At 35.4% G+C, this 26,448-nt stretch overlaps 1 protein-coding gene across 2 annotated transcripts in view; it reads left to right on the forward strand.

Annotated features, from left to right (window-relative positions):
* Positions 1 to 559: 559 nt before the first annotated feature.
* LOC150079409 (acidic mammalian chitinase-like) overlaps positions 560 to 26,448 on the forward strand; it is an 81,659-nt gene continuing 55,770 nt past the window's right edge. The window contains exons 1-3 of one of the 2 annotated variants that reach the window (XM_090382409.1): positions 560 to 813; positions 5,134 to 5,232; positions 14,809 to 14,901. In XM_090382409.1, the coding sequence (XP_090238535.1) occupies positions 747 to 813; positions 5,134 to 5,232; positions 14,809 to 14,901 (259 nt within the window). In that variant the 5' untranslated portion in view covers positions 560 to 746. Of the gene's footprint in view, positions 814 to 921; positions 1,576 to 5,133; positions 5,233 to 14,808; positions 14,902 to 26,448 lie in introns of those variants that run through there. The other variant, XM_090382410.1, reaches the window with a different exon arrangement.

A 26,448-nucleotide genomic window follows, 5' to 3' on the forward strand; every position in this document is an offset into this window, starting at 1 on the left:
TTGAAAGTGAAAAAAAAAATACAGTATAACCCAGTGAATGTATTTAATAACACAAATATACAGTAGAAGCTTTCGAGGCTGATGAGTCTCTTTATAACCCCGGGGGCTCACATCTGGTAAGTATGGGCTTGGCACACCCAGGGTCATGAGCTGGATATCATCATTCTTCTCCTTCTTGGTGATTCCCTTTTGACTCTCTCTCTCTCTCTCTCTCTCTCTCTCTCAGGGTAACTCGGGGAATTTTTTTTTTTTTTGGCTGGTTCAGCATAAGCCTCAGGCTTCCTTGCACCATATAGCTAATAATAATAATAATATCAACTAATAGATTGAAATTTGAATACAACTGATGTACAACTATATCAGTTGTATTCAAATTTCGATCTATTAGTTGATAAACTATATCATATGTATTCACATTTCAATCTATTAGTTGATAAAATGCTGTATTTTTCTCTTAACTATGGACCCCAGTACACAAGGCCCTTTCGTGATAACTTGAAAGTTCATTTTATTGTTTCTAGCAGCCGGTTTCTTCTGTGGGTGATGAGGTTGGGATTCCTAGAGCCTGCCGGCTCGTGTCTGGAAGGCGAGGGCGCTCTATCTGTTTCCTTCGGAAAGCGGAGGAAGGAAACTGTATGTTTAAAATCGGAAAGCGAGTTCCGCTTTTAAGGTTAATTTTTTTACTTTTCATGCTCTCCGTGCAGTAGCAAAATTAGAAATCCCCTCCCTCCCAACGAGATTCACGAATGGAATCTTCTTCCTGCTTTTTAATAACAAACATGTCAAACAACTGTCAGATTTCTTCTCCCCGCGGTATGATAATTTCGCTATTTCCATCGTACTTTTAGAAATTATTATTCATTTTATTACTTGTCTTGGATGGAAATTATTATTCATTTTATTACTTGTCTTGTATAGAAATTATTATTCATTTTTTTACTTGTCTTGGATAGAAATTATTATTCGAATTCTATCGCACGATGTAGCATGGCCAATCGGTATCTTGGTAGCGATGTGCGTAATCGACGATCCCACCTCTTATGCAACTAAAGGAAACAATTGATACGTCAGGTCATAGAGTACTTTTTGCGTCACGTTCACCACAGAGCAATAAGATATTACTAATTATATGTGACATTTACTAATTTTGTCTGTATCGAGCTTAATCAAAGTTACCTGAAAATTCTCCATAGTCACAAATCTTTACATTTGGCAACGTAAATCAACTTAGAAATCCATTTTCCATTTTTGATTTGGTTAGCAATTTGTATTTTGTTGTGGTTTGAATTGATTTGTTTTGAAAGAGGCACGGGGTCAGTTGAGGATTGTTTAGAAAAACCAAAACATCCAGGGGAATGATTATCTTTCAGCATTGTGTTATTACCGTCGCTCTCGGCTCCCCTCTCTTCAGTTTTAGTTGTTTTTCTGATATCGCGAGGTTACTGAGATCTTGATAGCTGATGTTACGTGATAAGATAGTAAGATAACCTTGTCAGCATGAATATAAAATAACTGTACAAATATGCTACTATTGGTAACAGAGGTTCACTTGAAGTGGAATCGAAGAGCATATTGGTAAGTTTTTCCCCCAACCCTCTTTCTTTATTGCAATAGTAAGAACAGAAACTAGAAAATAACTCAGTATTTACATTTCGAGAAAGAATTTTAAAACGTGCTTGCCTGTATTTTAGTATTTGTTTCATATTGCCTACTTGTTAAACCTCTTGTGGAGTGATATTGAATTTCATGGGCAGGCCCAGACACTGGGCCATAGCCTCCCTTATGATCAAAATAATCTAGATTTTTTTTCTACTGCTACATGTTAAACATAAGAAAGGCACCTAGGGTAGATAGAATCTATCCAGTTATATTAAATGAGGTGGCAAAGGAAGTAAGCAAACCCTTAGCCCTAATTATGAGCGCAACCTTGGACTCGGGGGAAGTCCCCATGGACTGGAGATGTGCAAATGTATCTCCAATTCACAAAGGGGGGGGGATCAACGGATGACACAAGTAATCACACAACTGTTAGTTTAATTTGTTTTTGGGATAATAATGGAGTCACTGGTTAAAGAAGCATTGCAGGATCATCAAGACAAGACAGCAGTAATAATTCAGACATAGCATGGGTTTGTCAAGGGGAAGTCTTGTCTGACCAATTTTCTTGAATACTATGATGTGGTCACAAAGAAACTGGATGCAAAAAATAATTTTGATGTCGTATACTTGGATTTCAGGAAAGCTTTTTATACTGTTGCACGTGGATGACTATTGTACAAATTGGGGCAGTATGGCATTAAGGGCAAGTTGCTACAATGGATAAAAGGGTGGCTGAGTGGAAGAAGACAGAGTGGTAATCAATGGACACTGCTCTTCATGGACTAATGTTATTAGTGGAGTCAACTATGGTTTTGGGTTTCGTATATTTATCAATGATATTGATGAAGATATATTAGGCTTAATGCCAAAGTTTGCAGATGATGCCAAGGTTGGCAGGGTGGTTCATGATAGTATGCTACTGCAACAGGATCTAGAAAAGTTAGGTAGATGGGCTGAGAAATGGCAATGATTATCTCTTTGTACAAGGCCATGGTCAGGCTGCATCTTGAGTATTCTATACGGGTCTGGAGACATCACTTTAGGAATGACGTAGATTTACTGGAACAGGTGAAGGGAACAAAATGTTGGTTTTATCAAGAAAGATTTTAGTTCTGCAAATTGCAGCATCTGAAGACTAGGCACATGCAGGGAGGTCTGAATGAGGTGTTTAAGGTCTTGAATGTATTGAGTAAGCTAAATGTGTTTGGTATTCTTCCTCTTGCCGAGACTATACACATAAGGGAGCATAAATTCAAGTTGAAGGATGGTTTCAAAAATGTGTAGAAGTTTGCCTTCAGCATGTGGATGGTTGACTGTTGGAACAGGTTTCCATTTGTTGTGGAAGTGGGTGGTTTGAATAAATTCAAGGAAGAGCTAGACAGATTTTTTGATGGGTATGAATGGGTGAAGCATGTATTTTTTTTTTTTTGGCTAATGCTATATAAACTTGCTTTCTTGCATTATTTGCTGCAACTACTACTTCTACTACTGTTTAAATAGAAGCAGAATAATTGCAAAACTGTAATCATTGAATTTATCAACCCCAAGAAGGTAGTGTACTTTAGTTCAAGATGCAGTCTTCTGCTGTTATACATAAATTTTGAATAATTTTTTTTATGGTTTTAAATAGAAGCCTCTGAGTAGACCTGTGAGTTCTGTAATGGTAAAAAAATTCATGAAGGATGCCTGTTTCTGTAATCATCCCCAGCCAAGGTGGCGATGGTCAAAGAGTTAATGAACGTGCAGTGGAGCTGGTTCCAAGAAATTTTATGCAAAACCCAGGGAAATCCATATGATACGATAGTCATGAGCTTAATACGTCAACATAAATAGTGTATAACATGTTACATTGCTGTCTGAGGATGAAACCATACAAGTTACAGCTTGTACAGAAACTGGCAATCAGCAACAAAACTAAAAGGATGGAATTTTGATTGGAAATGGTTCAGCTTAGGGAAGACAGTGGCAGTTTACTGGAACAAATTATCTTTAACGATGAGTATACTTTTTACGCAGTTAGAAAGTAAACAAGAAAAATGTGAGAATATATGACATAAAAGGCATATTAAATTTCAGAATATCAGCATGATTATCTGAAGATGACTTTTGTGTGCTGAGTTGTCACAATGTGTATGGACCTTTCTTTGGAGACGCTACCATCATAGACATCATGAATGGACATGTTATAGAATTTCCAACTGTAGGATGACAATGATGTCCAGTTGATTTTCCAACACAGTGGAGCTCTGCCACATTATCACAAAGAAGTTGTGCATACCCCTGCTTGACATTGACTCCTTTAAATTTTGCTCTCTGGTGATTCATGAAAGACTAGATGTGTGTGTTCTACCTATGCCAGGAACCATTGTGGAACTGAAACAAACCATTTGTGAAGCAGTCATCCACCAGGGATATGTTGTGCTGAATATGGGAGGAATAGGATTATTGCAGAGAAACTAAAAGTGCGCACATTGAACATCTCTAATTAAAACTTTGAGTCATTTCCTCAACTCCTCTATCAATCCCAGGGGCTCACATTTGGTGAGTATGGGCTTGGTACACCCAGGCCCCTGAGCTGGATATCATCATTCTTCTTTTTCTTGGTGATTCCCTTCTACTTCTCTCTCTCTCTCTCTCTCTCTCTCTGGGTAATTTTTTTTTTTTTTTTTTTGGCTAGGGCAGCATAAGCCTCAGGCTTCCTTGTACCATATGGCAATGATAATAATAATAGTCTAGTTGTGGTTTCAGGTTTCTATCATATACCTTATTCACAAGCAAATACTGTGGTCTTGTACTACTCAAGATTTAAAAAATAATAATAAATAAAAATAATTATGGCACCTCCGTAGCTAGGTGGGCAGGAGCAGTAGTGTGTAGCACGCTTCTTGATTAGACCGGGGTTCCAGCCCGTGACCACCAAATATGGAGGATGCAGAAGGTCAGGAAATGACCACCGCATATCTCCAGCCCGGATAAAGGGTGAGGGTTGGCATCAGGAAGGGCATCCGGCCGTAAAAATTGCATGCCAAAACAATAAAGACGCTGATCCTATATATGTAATGGGAAAAGGCGAGGACAAAAAAAAAAATAAATAAAAATATTTGTATTCATGAGTTGCCTTGAAACACTACATTTAAACAGATAACATCACCAAAAAGCTAATTGTTATTTGTTTAAAATATGCGGTGCTACTGACACTCCTTTAGGATTTACTGGTCTCTTATCAGAAAGAAAAAGTCGAAAGTTATTCTCTTGTGCATATTTTAAGACCATAGCATTTATTTGTGGTAGTTGAAATGTTTTGGTTTATTTTTAAGGTTGTGCAGCTTCGGTTATATTAAATATTTGATGAATGTATTTAAGGTAAAATAAATGTCAAAATGTTTTTGACATTTATTTGACATTTATTTATTTAAGGTAAAATAAATGTTTTTTTTGTCAAAAATAAATAAATGGATTTGTATAAATAAATTATTTTCCAATTTATTGGGCTGCAATAGATTATTAATTTTTTATTTATTTTTTATTTTTTAGATAATCCCAAAATGGCAAACTTACATGTATTCCATTGTTTATTCTTAATTTGCTGCTTTCTTCAGCTGCAAGGACATTTTGTACAAACATATGGAAAATGTAAGTGAAATGGAATGCTGTAAATCCAAATAACATTCTTTAACAAAATGTAGTATTTGTAGCTTTAATGTTTACTTTTCTATGTTAAATACAGTATAACATTCATAATATATTTTTTGATCATGACTGAAAATATTTAAATACTATATAGATTTGTAAAGTACAGGCATACCTCGATTAACGAATAGGATGCGTTCCACGAAATTACTTCGTTAAGCGAAACTTCGTTTTCAGAGGTAAAAATACTATGGCCAGAATAGGGATACGTTCCTACGTAAAGAAAATGAACAGCTTTTTTTCCAACAAAGAAAAGTTTTATTAAATAAACAGTCAACTTACATACAAAGTGAAATCACATTTTAAAATATGAGGTTAAAGTTGATTGTTTATGCTTTTTTTCTCTTTCATTTAACAATTGCCTATACGGAGTTATTGCATTTAACACTGATCGCTTAACTATAACACTTCTTCCTAAATCAGGATCATTTTCATTAAAAAAATTTAAAACGTTTTCAATGTCATTTAAGCACCTTTTTAAATCTTTGGTTGTTAACACTTTTTCGGCAGGAACTTCTTTAACTTCGCCTTCATTATCTTTGTCTTCGTTGCTAACAAGGTTTTCTAAATCTTCCATTGAAAAACAATCATCTTCTGCATTCAATAAATTTCTAACATCCTCTTCATCAACATTTTCGAAACCTATTGATTGAGCCATCTGGATAACTTCATTTCTAATTTCTTGGATGTTATTTTCTTCTTCTAGTACAACTTCTGGCCATATTTTGCGCCAAACTCCATTTAAGCATTTCTTAGTGACTTCTTTCCAAGAACTATCAATGTTTTCAATTGCGTTTTTAATGGTGTAGTTTTTCCAAAGAGTTTTAACTGTCATTTCCTCTTTATCCTCTAGTTCAGTTAAATTGCTTAATGTGCGACGCAGATAATAAGCTTTAAATGATGCTATTACTCCCTGATCCAATGGTTGAATCAGGGAAGTTGTGTTTGCTGGAAGAAACACAACTTTGACAGGAATGCATGTGTCCAACGTGTTAAGATCAGTAGGATGTCCCGGAGCATTGTCTAACAACAAAAGAGCTTTTTCTTCAAAGTTGTTTTTTTGACAATACCGTTTTACTCCAGGACAAAAGTGGTTAACAAACCAATCAGTAAATAACTCCTTGGTAACCCACGCTTTTCTATTTGCTTTCCATATTACAGGTAAATTCATTTTTATGTTACCTTTTAACGCCCTCGGATTTTCTGAATGGTAAACTAATAACAATTTTAATTTATAATCGCCAGAGGCATTTGATCCAAAGAGTAACGTTAAACGGCCTTTGGCTGCTTTGAACCCAGCAGCTGATTTTTCTTCAATAGAAATGAAGCTTTTTGTTGGTAGCCGTTTCCAGAACAAACCGCTTTCGTCAACATTGAACACCAAATTTGGAAAATTTTCACGTTCAATTATTTCCTTTAGTTTTTCTGGAAACTTATTTGCAGCTTCAGCATCTGCACTTGCAGCTTCTCCTGTTAATTTTACACTATGAATCCTGGCCCATTTTTTAAATTTCTCGAACCAACCACGAGAAGCCCCAAAGGTTTCCGTAATTTCTTCAGTTTGTTTAGATTTCAGGTGATTAAACAAAAATAATGCTTTTTCTTGAATCACCATTTGACTTAAAGGCATATGACGTTGTGACATATCATCTATCCACAAACTTAACATTTTCTCCATTTTTTCTAAAATTGGATTCCTTAAGCGAGTTAATTTTGCCGCTGTAACATCTGTACAATTCTGAGCAGACTGTTTTATTTTTTCTGATTGACTTAGTATGGTTGTTAAAGTTGATTGCGCTAATCCTAAAGAATGTGCCACATCGGATTTTCTTTCGCCGCTTTCAACACGTCGTACGATATTTAGTTTAGTTTCCAAAGAAATTGCTTTTCTTTTCTTTGATTCTGACATTTTAATTAACTAAAACAAAAATATTTCCAATAAAATTTACAAAATCTACGTTATGTAATGCTACAAAGAACCTACGTCAATTATTGCAATGCGCCACACTGAAACAACGTCAATCATGTAAACAACAACTAAATTAAGCTATTGACGTGCAAAACTGTTATAACAGACACGCCCGCAGCTCGGGAGCACTCGGGAATACGTAACGAATCGCCGTCAGTCACCAATCGGATGATTGACAGGCGTTGGCGTTAAATTGGAATATTTTTTTTATGTTAAATGTGGCTTGAAATTGCGGACTTCGTTATATCGAGGCTTCGTTATCAGAGGTAACGTTAACCGAGGTATGCCTGTATTACAAATTTGATTTTTGCTACATGCACATACCTATTCATGTGACTAAAAAAGGGTATTTAGTGGTGATTTTATTGTTGCATATTCTTTAGTTTGTTTGGTTCATAATTTTTTTTTTTTTTAAATGTTAATGAATATATTTAGCATTTTTTAAAAAAAAAAATTTTTTATTGTTTATAAGTGATTGAATCCTGATTCAGATAATATAGTAGATCTTGTGAATAATATAGGGTTTTCTATTTTAAAAGTTTTTTTTTTTTTTTTTTAAACCAAACTTCAATTAATACATTTAAAGTTTTGAATATGAATGTGAAAATTATGGCTGTTACGTTATTTTATCGAGACACATGTTGGGTATCTTGCCTGAATGCCGAGAAAGCTAAATTTTCTTTATTTTCACAGCAAGCAAAAATCAAGCTATTATTTATTTTTAAAAAAAATTCTTATTACTTAGAGTTTTAAAAAAATATATATTAATTTGTGATATGTATCTGAATATACTTACAGACCACTAATTTGACTTGAACTGTAACATTTTCATATTAGCATTTTTAGCATTAGTAGAGGCATATGATGCGAGAAAGCAAGCTTATGCAGCATCAGCCAAAAAAAAAAAAAAAAAAAAAAAAAAAAGCTACCATTTCACCCCTCTGTTCATTCCAAATACCTGTCCAGCTCAGCCTTAAATTTATTTATTTATTTATTTAAGTATTATCTTGCACACCTTTTGGGATCTCTTGTATTGTGGAAATAACTTCACAACTGGGTTGGCATGATTGCAACACCAGGGTACCTGCCCACCCACTGAGGATTGGCCAAATAAGCCTTGAAACTGTGCCGTCTGGGTGGTGATGCCCACTGAAAATAAGTAACGATAGTCTTCTCTAATAATGAAGCATTACTTATTCAAGACGAAGTAGTGCAATACATAGTAACTCGTTGTGAAGGTAGTCACAATATGAGATGCAATTAAATTGATGCCTTTGCACTACTTCGTAGTTTTTCACTATGAGTTCGCTAGGGTGTATTTACACCAATATTTGATAGTTAATTGGTAAGATAATAAAAGTGTAAATTTGTGCTTTATATCTTTATGGCCTGTGGATAATATTCATTCAATTTTTCTTATTAGAATTGCCATTTAATAGAATCAAAATTCAATTTGAAAATGTGATCACAATAACTGGCACTTACTATAATTATTTTATGGCACCAGCTTAAAAAATATAAATAAATGCTGATTGTTCGGATTATTGACGTTTGGATTTTCGACACTCTACTGTATGTGTAATTATGCCGACCGGGCTAGCCAGGTGGGTAAAGCGCCTGCCTGGCAACCCAAAGGTCGCGGGTTCGAATCCCGCCTTGGGCTTGGATCAAAGTACTGCAAAAAACCTGGGGAGGTGCACTATGGCCACAGAAGCCGATGCGCCAATAACTACCAAAAAAAAAATTAAAATAAAAAATGCGTAATTATTATTGATGAATAATGGATAACAGAATTCCTGGAATTCTGCTGGAAAGGTTATTTGATTGTAAACAATATTTCAAATTTAAAAAGATTATCTAGCAGTTTTGCATAAATTGTTTAAATAATTAATTTGTTATATCAGACATAAAAGTCACATTTTAATGTTCAGTCTCTATTCCCAGTGTTAAATCTAGTTCTTATCCATCATTCATATCATTGCTGCTTGTAAATTTTTTTTTCTTTTCTTTTTTTCCTCAAAATAATCAAAAATTGAGGTTAAAAAAAATGCTCAGTGTCCATAGTTGGATTTGATTGCATGTAGCTTACTGTACCAAGAAACAATTGTACTACTCAAAAATTCATTAAATTGCTTCTATTCCCAGTCTCTATTCCTAGTGTTAAATCTAGTTCTCATCCATCATTCATATCACTGCTGCTTGTAAATTTTTTTTCTTTCTTTTTTTCCTCAAAATAATCAAAAATTGAGGTTAAAAAAATGCTCAGTGTCCATAGTTGGATTTTATTGCATGTAGCTTACTGCCAAGAATCTCTGGGTGTGACCAGGCTGCCATGCACGGAAACTGAACTTGGCCTCTTACAATGTAAGATCGCTCATCGGTGAAGACAGGATATTAGAGCTGTAAAAGGAATTAGAAAATGTAAATTGGAATGTCATCGGTTTGGCTGAAACAAGAAGAAGAAATGACTCACTTATAAGTTTATCAAATGGAAATCTGCTGTACACCAATGGAAACAGTGAAAGGAGTGAAGGTGGAGTTGGGTTTCTGGTCCATAAAGATTTAAAAAACAACATTTTGGAATACAGAAGTACATCACCGAGGGTATCAAGGATAATACTCAAGATTTCTAAGAGGTACAAGCTAAAGGTTATAATGATTTATGCACCAACATCGGGCCATGATGATGAAGAGGTTGAAGAAATGTACACTGAAATTGAGAGTCTTCTAGATGAGCAGAAAACCCACTACACTATTATTATGGGGGACTTCAATGCTAAGGTTTGAAAAAGACAAAACAGCACAGAAAGGGAAACTATAGGAAATTTTGGAATTGGTGAAAGAAATGAAAGAGGTGAAAGATTTGTGGAATTTTCAGAATCTCAAGGATTGTCAGTAATGAACACTTTTTTTCAAGAAAAGGGTGAACAGAAAGTGGACATGGAAGAGTCCAAATGGATTAACAACTAATGACATCAACTTTATCATCACTAACAGAAGATAAATCGTGAATGATGTTACAGTCCTAAATAAGATAAATGTTGGAAGTGATCACAGAATGGTAAGATGAACACTTGATATAGATGTAGGAAAGGAAAGGAAAAACTGACTCGAGTAAATAATACAAAGGTCTTTCAGATAACAGAAGAGGAGAAAAAGTAATATGTACTGAACCAAGTACATATTACTTTGTACTTTGAGTATGGGCATGGCACACCCAGGGTCCTGAGCTGGATATCATCATTCTTCTATTTCTTGGTGATTCCCTTTTCTCTCTCTCTCTCTCTCTCTCTCTCAGGGTGGCTCAGGAATTTTTTTTTTTTGGCTGGTGCAGCATAAGCCTAAGGCTTCCTTGCACCATATAGCTAATAATAATAATAACTTAAAAACAAGTTTGAGTTTTTGCAGACTGCTCAGGACCAAGATATCGACGAGGAATATTACGACTTTCTGAAAGTGATAAAGCCCAAGAAACCTATAAGGAAAAAGAAATCCGAAGAAGAAAAAATTAGTCAAGAAACACTTGTTATGATGAACCGAAGGCGACAAATGAAGAGCAAGATAAACACTGACAAGGAGAAAATTTAGTATACTGAGTTATGCAAAGCCATTAGAAAGAGACTCAGAGAGGACATAAGAAGATTTAACAAAAAAAAAAAGTAGAACAAGCATTAAGGGAAAACAAAGGACTTAAATCAGCAGCCATGAGCAATAATACAGAAAGAAAAATGATACTGAAACTGAAAAATAGCAATGATGTACTGAAAAATAGCAATGATGTACTTATAAATAGCAGAGAAGGCATAATTCAAATAGCAGAAGACTACTATAGAGAATTATACAAGGAGCGAGGGAATGATGCCAGCAGTGGGGAAGATGGATCGCAAATTAGCAACACATATGACATACCCGATATTCTTCCTGATGAGGTAGAACCATCATTTGTCGCCATCGATGAACCGAAGGCGACAAATGAAGAGCAAGATAAACACTGACAAGGAGAAAATTTAGTATACTGAGTTATGCAAAGCCATTAGAAAGAGACTCAGAGAGGACATAAGAAGATTTAACAAAAAAAAAAAGTAGAACAAGCATTAAGGGAAAACAAAGGACTTAAATCAGCAGCCATGAGCAATAATACAGAAAGAAAAATGATACTGAAACTGAAAAATAGCAATGATGTACTGAAAAATAGCAATGATGTACTTATAAATAGCAGAGAAGGCATAATTCAAATAGCAGAACCCACTACACTATTATTATGGGGGACTTCAATGCTAAGGTTTGAAAAAGACAAAACAGCACAGAAAGGGAAACTATAGGAAATTTTGGAATTGGTGAAAGAAATGAAAGAGGTGAAAGATTTGTGGAATTTTCAGAATCTCAAGGATTGTCAGTAATGAACACTTTTTTTCAAGAAAAGGGTGAACAGAAAGTGGACATGGAAGAGTCCAAATGGATTAACAACTAATGACATCAACTTTATCATCACTAACAGAAGATAAATCGTGAATGATGTTACAGTCCTAAATAAGATAAATGTTGGAAGTGATCACAGAATGGTAAGATGAACACTTGATATAGATGTAGGAAAGGAAAGGAAAAACTGACTCGAGTAAATAATACAAAGGTCTTTCAGATAACAGAAGAGGAGAAAAAGTAATATGTACTGAACCAAGTACATATTACTTTGTACTTTGAGTATGGGCATGGCACACCCAGGGTCCTGAGCTGGATATCATCATTCTTCTATTTCTTGGTGATTCCCTTTTCTCTCTCTCTCTCTCTCTCTCTCTCTCTCTCTCTCTCTCTCAGGGTGGCTCAGGAATTTTTTTTTTTTGGCTGGTGCAGCATAAGCCTAAGGCTTCCTTGCACCATATAGCTAATAATAATAATAACTTAAAAACAAGTTTGAGTTTTTGCAGACTGCTCAGGACCAAGATATCGACGAGGAATATTACGACTTTCTGAAAGTGATAAAGCCCAAGAAACCTATAAGGAAAAAGAAATCCGAAGAAGAAAAAATTAGTCAAGAAACACTTGTTATGATGAACCGAAGGCGACAAATGAAGAGCAAGATAAACACTGACAAGGAGAAAATTTAGTATACTGAGTTATGCAAAGCCATTAGAAAGAGACTCAGAGAGGACATAAGAAGATTTAACAAAAAAAAAAAGTAGAACAAGCATTAAGGGAAAACAAAGGACTTAAATCAGCAGCCATGAGCAATAATACAGAAAGAAAAATGATACTGAAACTGAAAAATAGCAATGATGTACTGAAAAATAGCAATGATGTACTTATAAATAGCAGAGAAGGCATAATTCAAATAGCAGAAGACTACTATAGAGAATTATACAAGGAGCGAGGGAATGATGCCAGCAGTGGGGAAGATGGATCGCAAATTAGCAACACATATGACATACCCGATATTCTTCCTGATGAGGTAGAACGTGCATTGATGAAAATGAAGAATCAGAAAGCCCCGGGGGAAGTTGAAGTTACTATAGAGTTATTAAAATTGTGAGGAAGAGACATAACACAAAAACTGGCAAGGCTCTTCACAAAGTGCATTAGAAAAGGTGTGATGCCTAAGCAGTGGAATAATGCAATCATAGTTTTGCTGCATAAGAAAGGAGATAAATCAGAAATTGGAAATTATAGACCAATTAGCTTGATATCCCACATCTACAAGTTTGTTCACAAAGGTCATTACTAACAGATTAGAAAGAATATTTGATGAGAATCAACCGAAAAAGCAAGCTGGCTTTAGGATAGGATTCTCAACTATGAATCACCTTCACGTAATATCACAGCTAATGGAGAAAGCAAATGAATATAAAACACCATTATGCATGGCATTTGTGGATTATGAAAAGACATTTGACTCCATACAGCATAAGGCAATGTTTCGGGCACTGGAAAGACTAGGCATAGGTACTCCATATATTATGATTTTGAAGAAAATATATGAGAATGCTACCTCCTTTATTAGACTAGACAAGACAATAGCAAATTTAAAATCGAGAAAGGAGTTCAACAAGGAGACACAATATCTCCGAAGCTGTTTACTGCTGCCCTTGAGGAAGCTTTCAGAAGATTAGACTGGTCGCAGAAAGAGTCAGTGTGAATGGAGAGTACCCAAGCCATTTACAATTTGCAGATGACATTATGGTCATAAGCCACGATCCCAAAGAATTAGAGTAAAATCTTAATCAGTTATGCAGAGTTAGTAAGGATTTTGGACTAAAGGTGAATATGGCTAAAACAAAAGTAATGATGAACAAGTATGCCACAGAAAGGGACATAATGAATGAAGGAGCAGTAATTGAAAAGGTGGAGTCATATACTTATCTGGGACAAGTTATTAGCTGTAATAATGATAAATGGCTGGAAGTCAAGAGAAGAATAAATTTTGGATGGATAGAATTCAGGAAATATAGTCACATACTGAAGAGCAGTATCCCAGTTTGTCTGAAACGTAAAATAATGAACCAATGTTTGCTCCCCACCATGACTTACGGAAGTGAAACTTGGGCACTCACCAAAAGAATGGAAGAGAAGCTGAAAACTACACAGCGAAGAATGGAACAAATTATATTAGGAATCAGACTGTTAGATAAGGAGAGAAACACTTGGATTAGGCAGCAAACTCAAGTAAAGGACATTCTTATCAAAACTAAAGAACTAAAATGGTCTTGGGCAGGACACATAGCTGGAAGACATGATGACAGATGGACTAAGAAAATAACAGAATGGTACCCAAGAGGAGCTAGAAGACAACCTGGAAGACAATGGCAGAGATGGATAGATGAAATTCATGAGTTTGTGTGTAGTAAATGGATGGCCATTGCACAAAACAGAAGGAACTGGAAAGTTGCTGGAGAGGCCTTCATCTTGCAGTGGATTGAAAATGGCTGATGATGATGATGATGATGAGCTTACTGTACCAAGAAACAATCGTACTACTCAAAAATTCATTAAATTGCTTATAAACTCTTATTGAGATCCACTTCCAAAGTTGCAAAATTCCACAGCTATGAAATTTTGCAACTTTGGAGACAAAAGCAATCATGTAATTTTTCAGTTAAAAGTTAATTTGTCTATTTAATTCTGGTAGTTATCATAAACTTAGTTTCTTGTCATTATCTTTTGAACAGTATATGTCTTAAATGATGTAAAATTAAAGGGAAAAAAATTACAAATATATATTTTAAAAATGGCTTTGAAAACGTAAAATAGATTATTCCAGAAGAGAGAGGGAGAAAAAAAAAACTTTTTTTTACCAGAACTCACATTGTGACCATTTGCTTGGATCTCCTTAGGATATTAGTTCCAGTGTAAAATGGAAAAGCATTTCACAAATGAACTAGTAAAGCATATAGTTTTACTATTTATTTACTGCTATACCAGTATGATGAAGAATTGACACCGCAAGATGAGCAACTGGTTTTTATATGTATGAGATTTGCTTATTACAGATTTGTTTATTTGTTGTATTAAAAGAATTATATGTATTTGATTTGTATTATGTTCATTTTTTCCCCTAGTATCTCAACGAGTAATTCATGCACGTTCTGAGAAGGTATCAGAAGGATTATTGACAGGATTTTTCTTTGATGATGCAAGTTTAGAGAAAGCAGGTATATAATTATTGTATATTCTGCTATGTACTTCTTTAGAAGACTAAATATTAATTCCATGAAGTATATTTTAATCTTGATTAAAAAATCTTTTGATTTTCTAATAAAAATTTAATTACTGAAATATCATGATGAGCTACATTAGCTACCTATTGTATTAACCTTCAATTAAAAGATTAAATGCAGTCTTACAATAACAAAACCTTTTTATAAACAAATATTGCTGCCACCAACAAACTTTTCTATAGTTTTTTAGTGGCAGCAACATTTGTTTATAAAGTGCCTTGCTCCCAATGCACAAAGCAATTTTTCCAACAAAACCTTTTTATTTCAGTGGTTTGAGTTATAAATCACTTGTTGTAAAGATAATATTTAATTGTATAAGATACACAAAAAATTGAAAATAAGTACCTTTCGTTTTGATCATGTGTAGATTATAAATGATAGATTTATTAATGAGACTGGTTTATCATTAAGACAGGGATGGGACAGGAAAGCATTTTACCTTCCCGTTATTTATTCAGACAATTGATTAAATGTTAGAGAAGATTGGGAGAAAAGAGAAAGGTGGCAGTTTTTTTTTCAGATTATGTGGTCCTTTTGGGTCTGACTCAAGCAAAGATTTCTAGGTGAGGATGGATAAGTGGGCAAGCATCTGCAACATTTATGGATTAAACATAAACAGATTAAGAATGAAATTATGAAAAGTATTATATTGTTAACAGAAGCCAGACATTTTAGGTATAAACACAAAAGTTGTAAGCAAATATTTTCACTCTGCTCTCTGAAATTTACCTTCCAGCTGTTAAAAACTATTAATTCACTTTCCTGTTATTAAACCTCTTTCCAAAATCAGACAATTTATTAGATTCTCAGATCACATATTATTAATTGCTAATATGCACATCAGTAATGACCTTTTTAAAAATATTTCAGATTTAAAATAAATAGTTTTAAATAGTTTTCATGGATACTTGAAATATGCCTTAGAATTAGAACAGGAGAAAAGGAATATTACATTCCTTAACCTTAGAATCCAAAAAGAAAATTTGTATTTTGAAAACTAGTATTTTCAGAAAAAAAAGGTAAGTATTTATGTCTATATATACAGCATCCTTTTACTGTTCGAAAGTCAGTATTGTTTGTATAACCAATACTTTGCTCTATATAGCCAAGTATATATGATGCTATTCAGTATAGTTCAGATGATAGTGATTCACAAAGTGAACTTTATTATTTATCTAAAGTTGTTTTAGAGTAGACAATATCTGACACAATTAATAATTCAGGTTATTCAAGAAATAATTTACAAAATCTTGACTTTAGTTGTCATGCCTAAGCACTGCAATTCCGAAATACAATTTCTGTTCCATATTATAGCCAGTTTGCATGCAGAATTAAGCAAGCATTCAAAGATACCATATGTGTATTCTCTTATCATCTTATTACAAGTTCCCTAAAATTTTTAGTAGATATAAGATTTACCTGGATTTAGATATGAAAGACATAATAAAGTGGTGTTGTAATTTTTTGTCAAGAAAACTACACTACAGTAGACTCTCGATTTACTGGGATCGGATTAACCAAGACACTTCAAGGCTCCAAATTAAACACAAAAAAAAAAAAAAAAAAAATCAACCAGAAATCATAAAATTCAAGTAATAACTAGACTAGGTATAAACAGATGTTTTGCAAGTCGTAAATAAGTGACAAGAACTGGTGTTAAGTCGTCATTGGGAGATTAATGTACCTATTATCGTGCAACCCCTGTTGTCTTCACACTCCGCCGCTCATAAAAAAAAAAAAGAGAGAACAAATGTTTAGTTTGTTTTAGTGTGTCACATCGATTATTGTGTTCCGTCGCACCACAAAATGACAAATTTTGATTCATTATTTGTCAAGGATATCAATTTTTTTTATAGTAAATTTTTTTTTTTTTGTTTAGAAATCTTGAAAATGATGGGTAAATGCAAAAGAGTTGTGCTTTTAATTAAACAGAAACTTGAAATTATTCAAGAGTTTGAAAGCAGTGCATCTGTTAAATCTTTAATGAACCATATGATTAAAGAATAAATTATGACAGGTTTAATAGTGGGAAACACATACGTATATTAGATTAGATGCATACAAAAGCTTTTGGTTAATGTTGCTAACCTTCCTCAGTCAAACTGACAGTTAAGAGTGGAACATGAGGGTGTGTATTGCCAATCATGTACGTGGACTGCGTGATTAATTGTTGGATGTTGAAGCCTGTGGCTATGATGCATGTGGACATTGCCAGCGTTTGTCATTAATCAAAATGGTTGCTTCGATGATAGGGTGGACATGACATCCACCGTTCCTGTTGACCGCTGTATTAGAGCATGTGATGTTCAAAGACTCCAACCAGGCGCGACATCGGTAGCGGCTGGACCTATCCACAATCACGACATCCCGGTGTGTGTCAATGTCGTGGTATGTTGCCCAAACGTGTTTAGCAATAGCTGAGTTTTCTACATCCACTAAGCGGATTGCCCTTTTGTGTTCTGAAAGACATTTTCAGAATATGAAACTGGGAGACTGCTTGGAAAACGTCTTGCACACAGAGTAACAAGCTTAATAGGAATGAACAGAAGATTCTTAAAATTTATTTGTTTTTTTATATGACTGAAGATTTCAGTGAAGGGGACACACCTTTCACCGTAACGTAAAAACCCATGGAATTCCAGCTATCAGTTATCGCACATTCGATAAGATTGAATTTACTACCCTTTTACGATGAATTGCACTAACAGAAAACCCAATAAACCAGAAAGTGCAAATTGTTTTTATTGTTTTCCAGAAATGTGCTTTAGTAAAATGTGAGCTCGTGTGGGCTGATAATAGTGAGTTTTTGCCTTAACCCTGTCAAGTTCTTTACAGAAAATTTCATGGTGCCAACTAAGAGAATAAATGACAATGACAGCAGTACTAGTAACCAAGAAAAGGAAAACGATCAAGTTGGATCAGAAAATTAAAATGTGGTTTTTGTAATTTTAGTATATCGGATATAGTAGAAATATTTTATTAGTCATTTCCGAGTTACTTAAAACTTGACTTATGTAAGAAGTCCTGGAACATATCTTGTACATATGTCAGAGACTTACTGTATTTTTGGATTAACCAGGAAATCGATTATCTGGGATTTTTTTTTTTTTTTTTTTTTACTATCTATCCCAGAAAATCGAGAGTCTACTGTATTTGTATTGGAAGTACATCATCTATATTCAAAAAAGAAACCATCTCAAGTTCTTGGGCTTATTATCTTAAAAACTCTACTCGGTGATTTCTGAATTATAACCCCGTAACTAATGCTACGTTGGGCCACTGTTTGCGTGGATAACAGCTGCTATTTGTTGACATACAACAATCATGCTGTATGTCAACAAACCTCACTTCTCATTTGAAAACATCCCTCAGGTGTTAAACTGGATTGAGGTCAGCGAATTTGGAGGCCAATCAAGATGGATGGTAACTTCACTGTGTTCCCGAACCACTTATGCACAGTGCAGGCCTGATGACACGGAGTGTTATTGTCTTGGAAGATCCCATTTCTGTCTGAAAAAAATCCAATGTGGCAGAGTGCTCATGGTCTCCTAAGAGCTGCCTGTAGACTTTACCAGCGAAAGGTTGATTCATATGCACCAGGGGTCCCAGTTCTTGCCAGAAAACATGCCCCATATAAACAACAACTGCCACCTGCCAGGATAGTGGGCACCATGCATGTGGGTCCATCGACTCATGTTGCTTGTACCACACAAAGGTGTCTGTCTGTGTTTAGGCTCTAGGCTTAGACACAAGAGGCACTGGCTTAGGGGCGCAATGGCTTTGGGGCACCAACATTGTAAAAAAAGCAATAGTATTAAAGAGGACCAGAGAGTCGAAGCCTTGGTGGTACAAGCAGTGCCCTCCAAAAGCAGTATTGCAAGGGGCGTTGTTTTTAGCATTTTTTGTTTTTGGTTTGCCTATTTTTATTTTTGGGGTGCCTATTTTTACTTTTTGCACCAAACTCCATTTTATCATGCTACAGCTGTGAACCAGTCTGGGGCATTCAATAAACTAGAAAAATTAAATAACTGGTTAATCAATTAATTATTAGTAAACTAAGCAGTTAACTTGATTAATAGGTCTTTGAAAACTAATTTATACATGCCTATTAAACAGGAGGTACTGCTAATGCTTTGCCCTATATAATAGTCTGCGCCGACCAGGCTAGCCAGGTGGGTAAAGTGCCTGCTTGGCAACCCAAAGGTCACAGGTTCAAATCCCGCCTCAGGCTTGGATCAGAGTAGAAAATGCAAAAACTTTGGGAGGTGCATTATGGCCACATAAGCTGATGCACTAACAAAACAAAAAAATAAAATAATAGTCTGCGAACTGGATGGAATATCTTCCTTACCAAACCTATTCATTGCTATCTGCATTTTCCTAATGTTTCCTGTCTCTGTGGCTATCACGGAAAAGAGTTTTTTTTTTCGAAAATTAAATTTATTAAAATTCATTTGAGAACAACTATGAGTTGGGAAAGATTAGACGGTTTAACAATATTATTGATTGAATGAGATATTTTAAAAGAATTGATATGGAAGAATTGATAACAAATTTTGCAACAGTAAAAGCCAGAAAAGTTTTAATTTAGTTAAAAAATTGTGTTTTGCTACGATTTTCAATAATTATTCTTATACTTTATAGACACAGCTTATATACTTTATTTAAGATTTTTTTTGCAAAATTATTACATTTATTATTATTATACACCTATTTTGTAAGTATAATTTTAAATATTTTATTCAAGAATTTTTTTGTTTAGTTTTCGAATAATTTATTGTTGTTATATACCTTTTGTAAATAAAAGTTTGTAAGTTTAATTTTATGTAAGATTTTTTAAAATATGTTCTATTACGACATGCCCCTTTTGTAAAATTTATAAAGCTTAAAAATTTTAAATAAAAAAAAATGATCAGGTGCTGAAAACCAAACTGGCCTAGGGGCACCACATATCCTCGAGCCGGCCCTGGCCACAGGTATTTGGACTCGTTTCCTGTCCTCCAGTGTCCGACTAGTATGTTATCGATGTCACAGCATTTGCCGTCAACAATGATCATCGGTGAGGAGAGGGTGTCTCTTGGGTCGTCTCCTGTGGAACCCCACACATCTGAGTGTGTGGCATGTCATCATTTGGGATATTATCCTTGCATTCCCCATATTTATTGTAATGTCAGCTGTTGCATGGTGACCTGCCTTTGAGTCCATGCAGTGACAGGTTACTGTGGGATATAGCCTCAGTAGCTAATGTGCCAATAAAACCCAAACTCACTATGGGAGGAGGTGGTTTGACTTGTTCAACACCGTTTTTTGTATACCTTAATCACAGTGGGCTGTGGGCAAACAAAAAGATGTGCCGTTTCTGATATGGAAGCACCTGATGCACAAGTTCCCATAATCTTGCCTTTTTGAAACCCCCATGACAGCTTTACTGTGTCCCATAACTACTACTTTATAACTTTGACTTCCACAACCAGATGCAAATTACCACCGCTCTAGGGTACAAAGCTGTTTGGATTTTTATACTGCAAGCTATGCAGTCCATTACAGATCGGGGTGGTCATAATTCAGTGATCACAGAGTGTATATTAAAAATAACACATTATGAACTGAGCTCTTGACTTACTGTCACAACTAAATAACATATCCACAAATTAAAAGGAGAGATCACAAATTCAGATTTAAAATTAAAATTTTTGAAGCAGAGGTTATTTTGTAGTATAGACCGAAATATCATCAACCAGATCTTATATATCCAATTACCAACCAAATTTTCCCACATGTACCATTTGAAATGTGTACTCTTCAGTTATGGAGTTAAGTAGTTATAACTATACTAGGCAAGTTTCAATATATATATAATTTTTTCTGTCATTTATATGAATCTCTCCATTCATTTAGTCTTAAGGCATGAAGGAGAATCCAAAAGTTGTTAATTTGAGTTCCTGACTTTTTTGCAACACTTTATTTAACATTAATAATAATAATAGCAATAAGAGCTTAATTGAACATCTAATTTTTAATTTCCCAATTTTTTCATTAAACAAAGCAGATAAGTTTTGTAAAATATATTGGTTGAACTAAGATGTATTAACATATTTATTCACTGTCTGACACATGAAAACATCATACTATACTACAAGTGCTGTATGTAATACATATAAGCAATCATTCCTAAGTGGCCAATATATGAATGGTGTAAAAGTAAAAGCACATGAAATTGGTTAAATTCTGTCAGCACACTGACTGAACTCTGGGCTGGTAACAACAATGCTTTATTTTTGTTTATAGCTCGGTACACTTTTAGAGGTCAGTTTATGTACTTAAAATAAACTTTCAATAAAATTTCAAAATTTTATTCAGCTGTTATTTATGAATTTTTGGAATGTTAAGGATTTCAGAATTCAGATTTCTAAAATTTACAGCACATTTAATGTGCTCTCTCAAATGGCAGCAAACATTAAAGTTAATGAAAGATTATGAAAAAAAAATTAAAAGTACTTTTAAAATGGAAATGAAAAAAGTAATTTTAAATATGGTTTGTTGCATTTCAAAGTGACATGTATAATTTTCTTATTGCATTATATGATATGCATTCATTACTTGTTATTTATTAATTTGGAAGAAATGTTTCTCAACACTATTCTAGTTGAAAGCAGATCTGAAATAAAAAAAATTATACTTATGTACTTGTATAATTAATTTTTAAAACTTTCAGTTTTTGTATCCATAGTATTAAGAAAGGTAATTATTATCATAAAAGGAAAAAATTTTTTTCACCCTTTTATGTGATTTTTACTGCCCTGTGACAGGTACCGGTACGAAGTGCATGGTGATTGGTTGTGTCCAGTTACTATTATTATTACTACTGTTGGTTGAGGCACTCTCTTACTGTCCTACAGGTGTTCAGGATTGCAGCTTTCTGGAGTTCCATGTAAGTGTTCTCTGGGAGGCCTATTGTTAGTAAGTTCTTATGGAGGCCTTTTGGCACCATGCTGGTGGTTGGCACAGTGATAGGGATGATCATTACTTGTTCTATATGCTGCATATCTTTGACTTCCCTCCTTAGGTCTGAGTACAGTAAACCCCCGCTATTTGTGGGGACGTTCCTGAGAAATGGTGCAAATACTGAGTTATGGCACCCGTAGTAATAAAAGGATTCTGTTCCAAAGTATGAAATATATAAGAAAAGCTAATCTAAAATTTTGTCTATGTATGTATTATATGTACCTACATAATATGACTATGTACACAGACAAACATAGTACTTAGTAAAATATAAATATAAGGTATTGAAATGAAAATAAGAAACAAACAATTTAATATTGAATCTAATATTTATTAGAAATTTCAAACATATCAAGAATATGGATTGCTGGATGAAAAATAACTTGTAATCGAAGTTTGTTTCTTCATTTTTTTATTGAGCTCCTTTTGGATTTCCCTGTAGGCAAGAGCAATTGTTCTTGGTCTCGTTTAAACTTGATGCTTCTTTCCATAACTATTTTCTACAAGTTTCACATTATGAAGGCCATATCGATTTTTAAACCTTTCAAACCAGCCTTTGCTAGCTAAAAAACTTATCCCACCAATACTATCACCAGTTTCGCTAAAGTGTTGATAAAGGTGTTTTGCCTTTTCATGAACTTAACTGAATTTTATTTTGAGTTCAGTCTTCTATCCACAGATTTGAAGTCTTTTCCATTTTTTCTAATTTAACATCATGAGTTACAGAGAAAATTCTTGTTCTGTAATTAGTGCATTTTCACAGACACTACAGCAGATTTTTTTCTTCCAATTTCTTGATTGATCATACCATTGACTCATTGATTTCATAACGTTTTGCCACTGATGTGACACTTTCACCATTAGAAATTTTGTCTAATAACTCAATTTTACTAATTAATGTTATCACCTTCTTTGATCTTTTTACAATTCCCTTACTGTTATTCATAGCCATATTTTCGTAGGGGTTAGAAAAGAACTTGTCCACAATAAAGTCACTTTCTTTTAACCGTTAACACACTCGAAAAAGTCTGTTTACACTAATGCACTGCAAAATGATAGATTTTTCACTTTCATATGCATATCAACTAAAAGAAACGATGAAATCTTCAATGACAAATGCATAACACATACATTACTGAACAAGGATTAGCGGGAAACATCCGCGCTCGTGATTGTGTCACCCCTCTCCCCCCACCCACTGAGCGCTGTTTTGACCAGGCAAGATGATTTTAGCCATGCCCATATTTTTTATGGTGGAAAATGTTCATGGTGCTTTAAAATTCACATTTTTTTTTTAGGTTTCATTTTATATTAAATCAGCGACTGCGAATACACAAAACCATGAATACAGATACCACAAATAGCTGGAGTTTACTGTACTTCCTGATCTTTTCCTTGTACGTTTTCTGGAGATTGCTGGTATTGAGTACCACTATGTTGATCAGGTAAGTAGCCATTTCCTTCTTATTGTTGTTATTTGGTTTTTAGGAGCATTAGCAACTAAGGCCATATTGTTCCAGGGATATGCAGTGGTCATTCCCTGACCTTTCCGCATCCTCCGTATTTGGTGGTCACAGGTTCGAAACCCGGTCAAATCAAGACGTGTGTGCTGCTCCTGCCCATCCGGCTACAGAGGCACCTCTTTCTTATCAATGAGGGTTATATCTGGTCCGTTGTGCGGGATCAGCTTGTCTGTAAGTAGAGGTCTATAGTATGGCCTGAGGCTTGTAATACAGTAAAATTTCTTTGATTAGCTGGTATTTTTGCACTAGCTTCTGATGTATTATCCTGGTCATGTCCTGTGAGTGTAATCCATCTGGGTGATCACTGTACATCCTATGGTGATGTGCTGGATTTTTTTCTGGATTGTTTCTGAACTCTTCAATGATCTGGCATAGCTGTGGGAGTTGATTCTCAGTTGTGGTATGGAGTTCGATGTCATCCATGTATAGATCAGGTGAGAGAGGGTGTACAAATTATTTCTTCCTTCATTTAGGGGTATACCTGTACTTGCTGTTATTGAGCATGGTGGACATCATAAATATGCATCATCTGTTTGTCTTGGGTCCTTGACTCTGTATTTCTTGTAGTTTCTAGTGTCAATTACTTGGTCTTGGATGGTGAGCATGACTCCTTCAGTCTCAGGGAAGAGCCATGTGTTCATGAGCTAAGCATTGAAATTTATCTTGTCTACATGGTCTTGATGGATGTCATTGTAGTGTCTGCCATGGAGCATCTTCACCCATCTTTGTCTTTATTTTTTCTATCTGTGTGACTGTAGTCTCTTTGTTGAGGTTTGACTGTTGTGTGCTGCTTTTTATCTTTCTTATGGCTTGGTAGATTGGTGCTGTGCTTTCCTGGAAATAATTGTGCAGGTTCTTAATCGCCTTCTTTTGTTCAATGAAGTCAGTCAATCCCCTTCCTCCTTTATTTACGGGCTATGGTCAGTCTTTTTATGACTGACTTGGATTGGTGTTGGTGGCTCTTGGCTATCATTATCCTGATCAATCTGATAATCTCCTACAGTTCGGTGTTGGTCTGTTCTATGATTCTGAAGGAGTACTTTAGTACTGGGACTGTGTAAATGTGTATGGCTTTGGCCATGTTCTTGCTATTCAGCTTTGATTTTAGCAGGCTTCTCAGAATCTGACAGTATTTCTCAGACAGGCAGTCCTTGATCTGGGTTTTACACTTGTCTAGGCCAAATTGAAACCTAATGTCAGTGCTGAACTCTTCAGTGATCTGGCGTAGCTGTGGGAGTTGATTCTCAGTTGTGGCATGGAGTTTGATGTCATCCATGTATAGATCAGGTGAGAGAGGGTGTACAAATTATTTCTTCCTTCATTTAGGGGTATACCTGTACTTGCTGTTATTGAGCATGGTGGACAGTGGTTTGAGTGCTAGACAGAACCATACTGAGCTCAGGGCATCTCCCTGGAAGAATCCTCTTCTGATGGGTGTCGATCTGGTTGTGATGTTCTTGATATTGATGGTGGTCCTCCATTTTGCCACAGTTGCTTCTGGGAAGTATGTCAGTGTCGGGTTGACTTTGTAGATCTTCAGTGTATCTATCAGCCAGCTATGAGTCGAAGGCCTGGTGGTAGTTGATATAGGCTGTATACAGGTTGCAGTGCTTCTTATAGGCTTTCTCCCTGACTGCAGTGTCCATTGCCAGTTGCTCCTCACATCCTCTGCTCATCTGCTTACATCCCTTCTGCTGCCCGACCATGGTGCTCTGGCTCTCTAAATGAGTTATCTTCTTAGTTATGCAGCCAAATTCTCTGCTTCCGCCACGTTGGGAGGCAACTTATTCCAATGTGAGACAACCTGCGGCCACAGGTGAACTTCATGAGACCATCTGTAGGCAGAATATGATATAAAACTTCTGTTGTTAATTGAGATTTTATATTCAGTTTTTGTCTCACCGACCAGGAAGAATAGATCTTCCTCACTCGTTTTCCTTAATCCCTGCAGTGCTTTATATACCTCGACTAGTTCTTCCCTTAGAGTCACATTATCAAAATTTGCAGTCCACACCTTCCAAACCATTCCTCAAATGTGCATCACTTTGCACTCGTCATCAGTCTGGTTGCTCTTTTCTGAATATTCCCCAGAAGCTTGTATTTTTCTTAGGTGGAATCCCCAGACCTGACATTGTTGGGAGACAGGTGATTGGTCTATACTTTGCTGGGTTTGTGGTATCTTTGTCCTTAGCCTTCAGGCAGGTGATTTGAGTCAGAGACTCTGGGATTGTGTTCAGGTGCATTATCTGGGTGAACTGCTCCACTATGTGCCTCTGTGTGCAGCTGAACTTCTTGTACCAATAGTTATGGATATTATCTATTCCTGGAGTTCACCAGTTGTGGGACTTCCTGATTGACTGTTGTACTTCTTCCTCCCAAATCTCCCATTCTGTCATCTCTTGTACATTCTTGTTTTTCTTTCTTTCGAGATCTATCCAGGGGGGGGCATGGCTGTTATGGTTCACCTTGCTGCTCCACAGGCTTTCCTAGAACTCCTCGAGTACCTTCTGGTTGGGGTTTGTTGCTTCTCCTCTTGTCTGACTTTCTTGTAGAAGGTTCTCTAGTTTTCATCAAATATCCTGTTTCTGTTTTCCTTTTGGGTATTCTCCCTGTAATGAGTTTCTGCCACGAGTTTCTGCCCGAAGGTATCAAGGTATTCTTCGATTCTCTGATTATAGGTCTCATGTTTGCTGTGGATGTTGTCTTTCTTGAGGCTGGCCTTCACTTTTCTGATTAGCTTTTTACTTCTCTTACCCTGTTGGTACTGGGTCAGTTGGCCTATCTTCACTCTTAACTCTTCTATTTTCTGCTGTAGCCTTCTTTCGCAGGCTGGTGTGTGTATGTTGTTTGTTGCTTGTCTTTGCATTTTGTGTTATGTTTAGTCTCTGGTTTCCCTTCCGTTCATCCTGTTGGCTGCTACAGCGGCACAGTAAATGGCTGTATGGGTGGTATC

The sequence above is a fragment of the Mastigoproctus giganteus genome, chromosome 10, assembly GCF_048544385.1.
Source record: "Mastigoproctus giganteus isolate SK-2022 chromosome 10, ASM4854438v1, whole genome shotgun sequence".
Lineage (NCBI taxonomy): Eukaryota > Metazoa > Arthropoda > Arachnida > Uropygi > Thelyphonidae > Mastigoproctus > Mastigoproctus giganteus.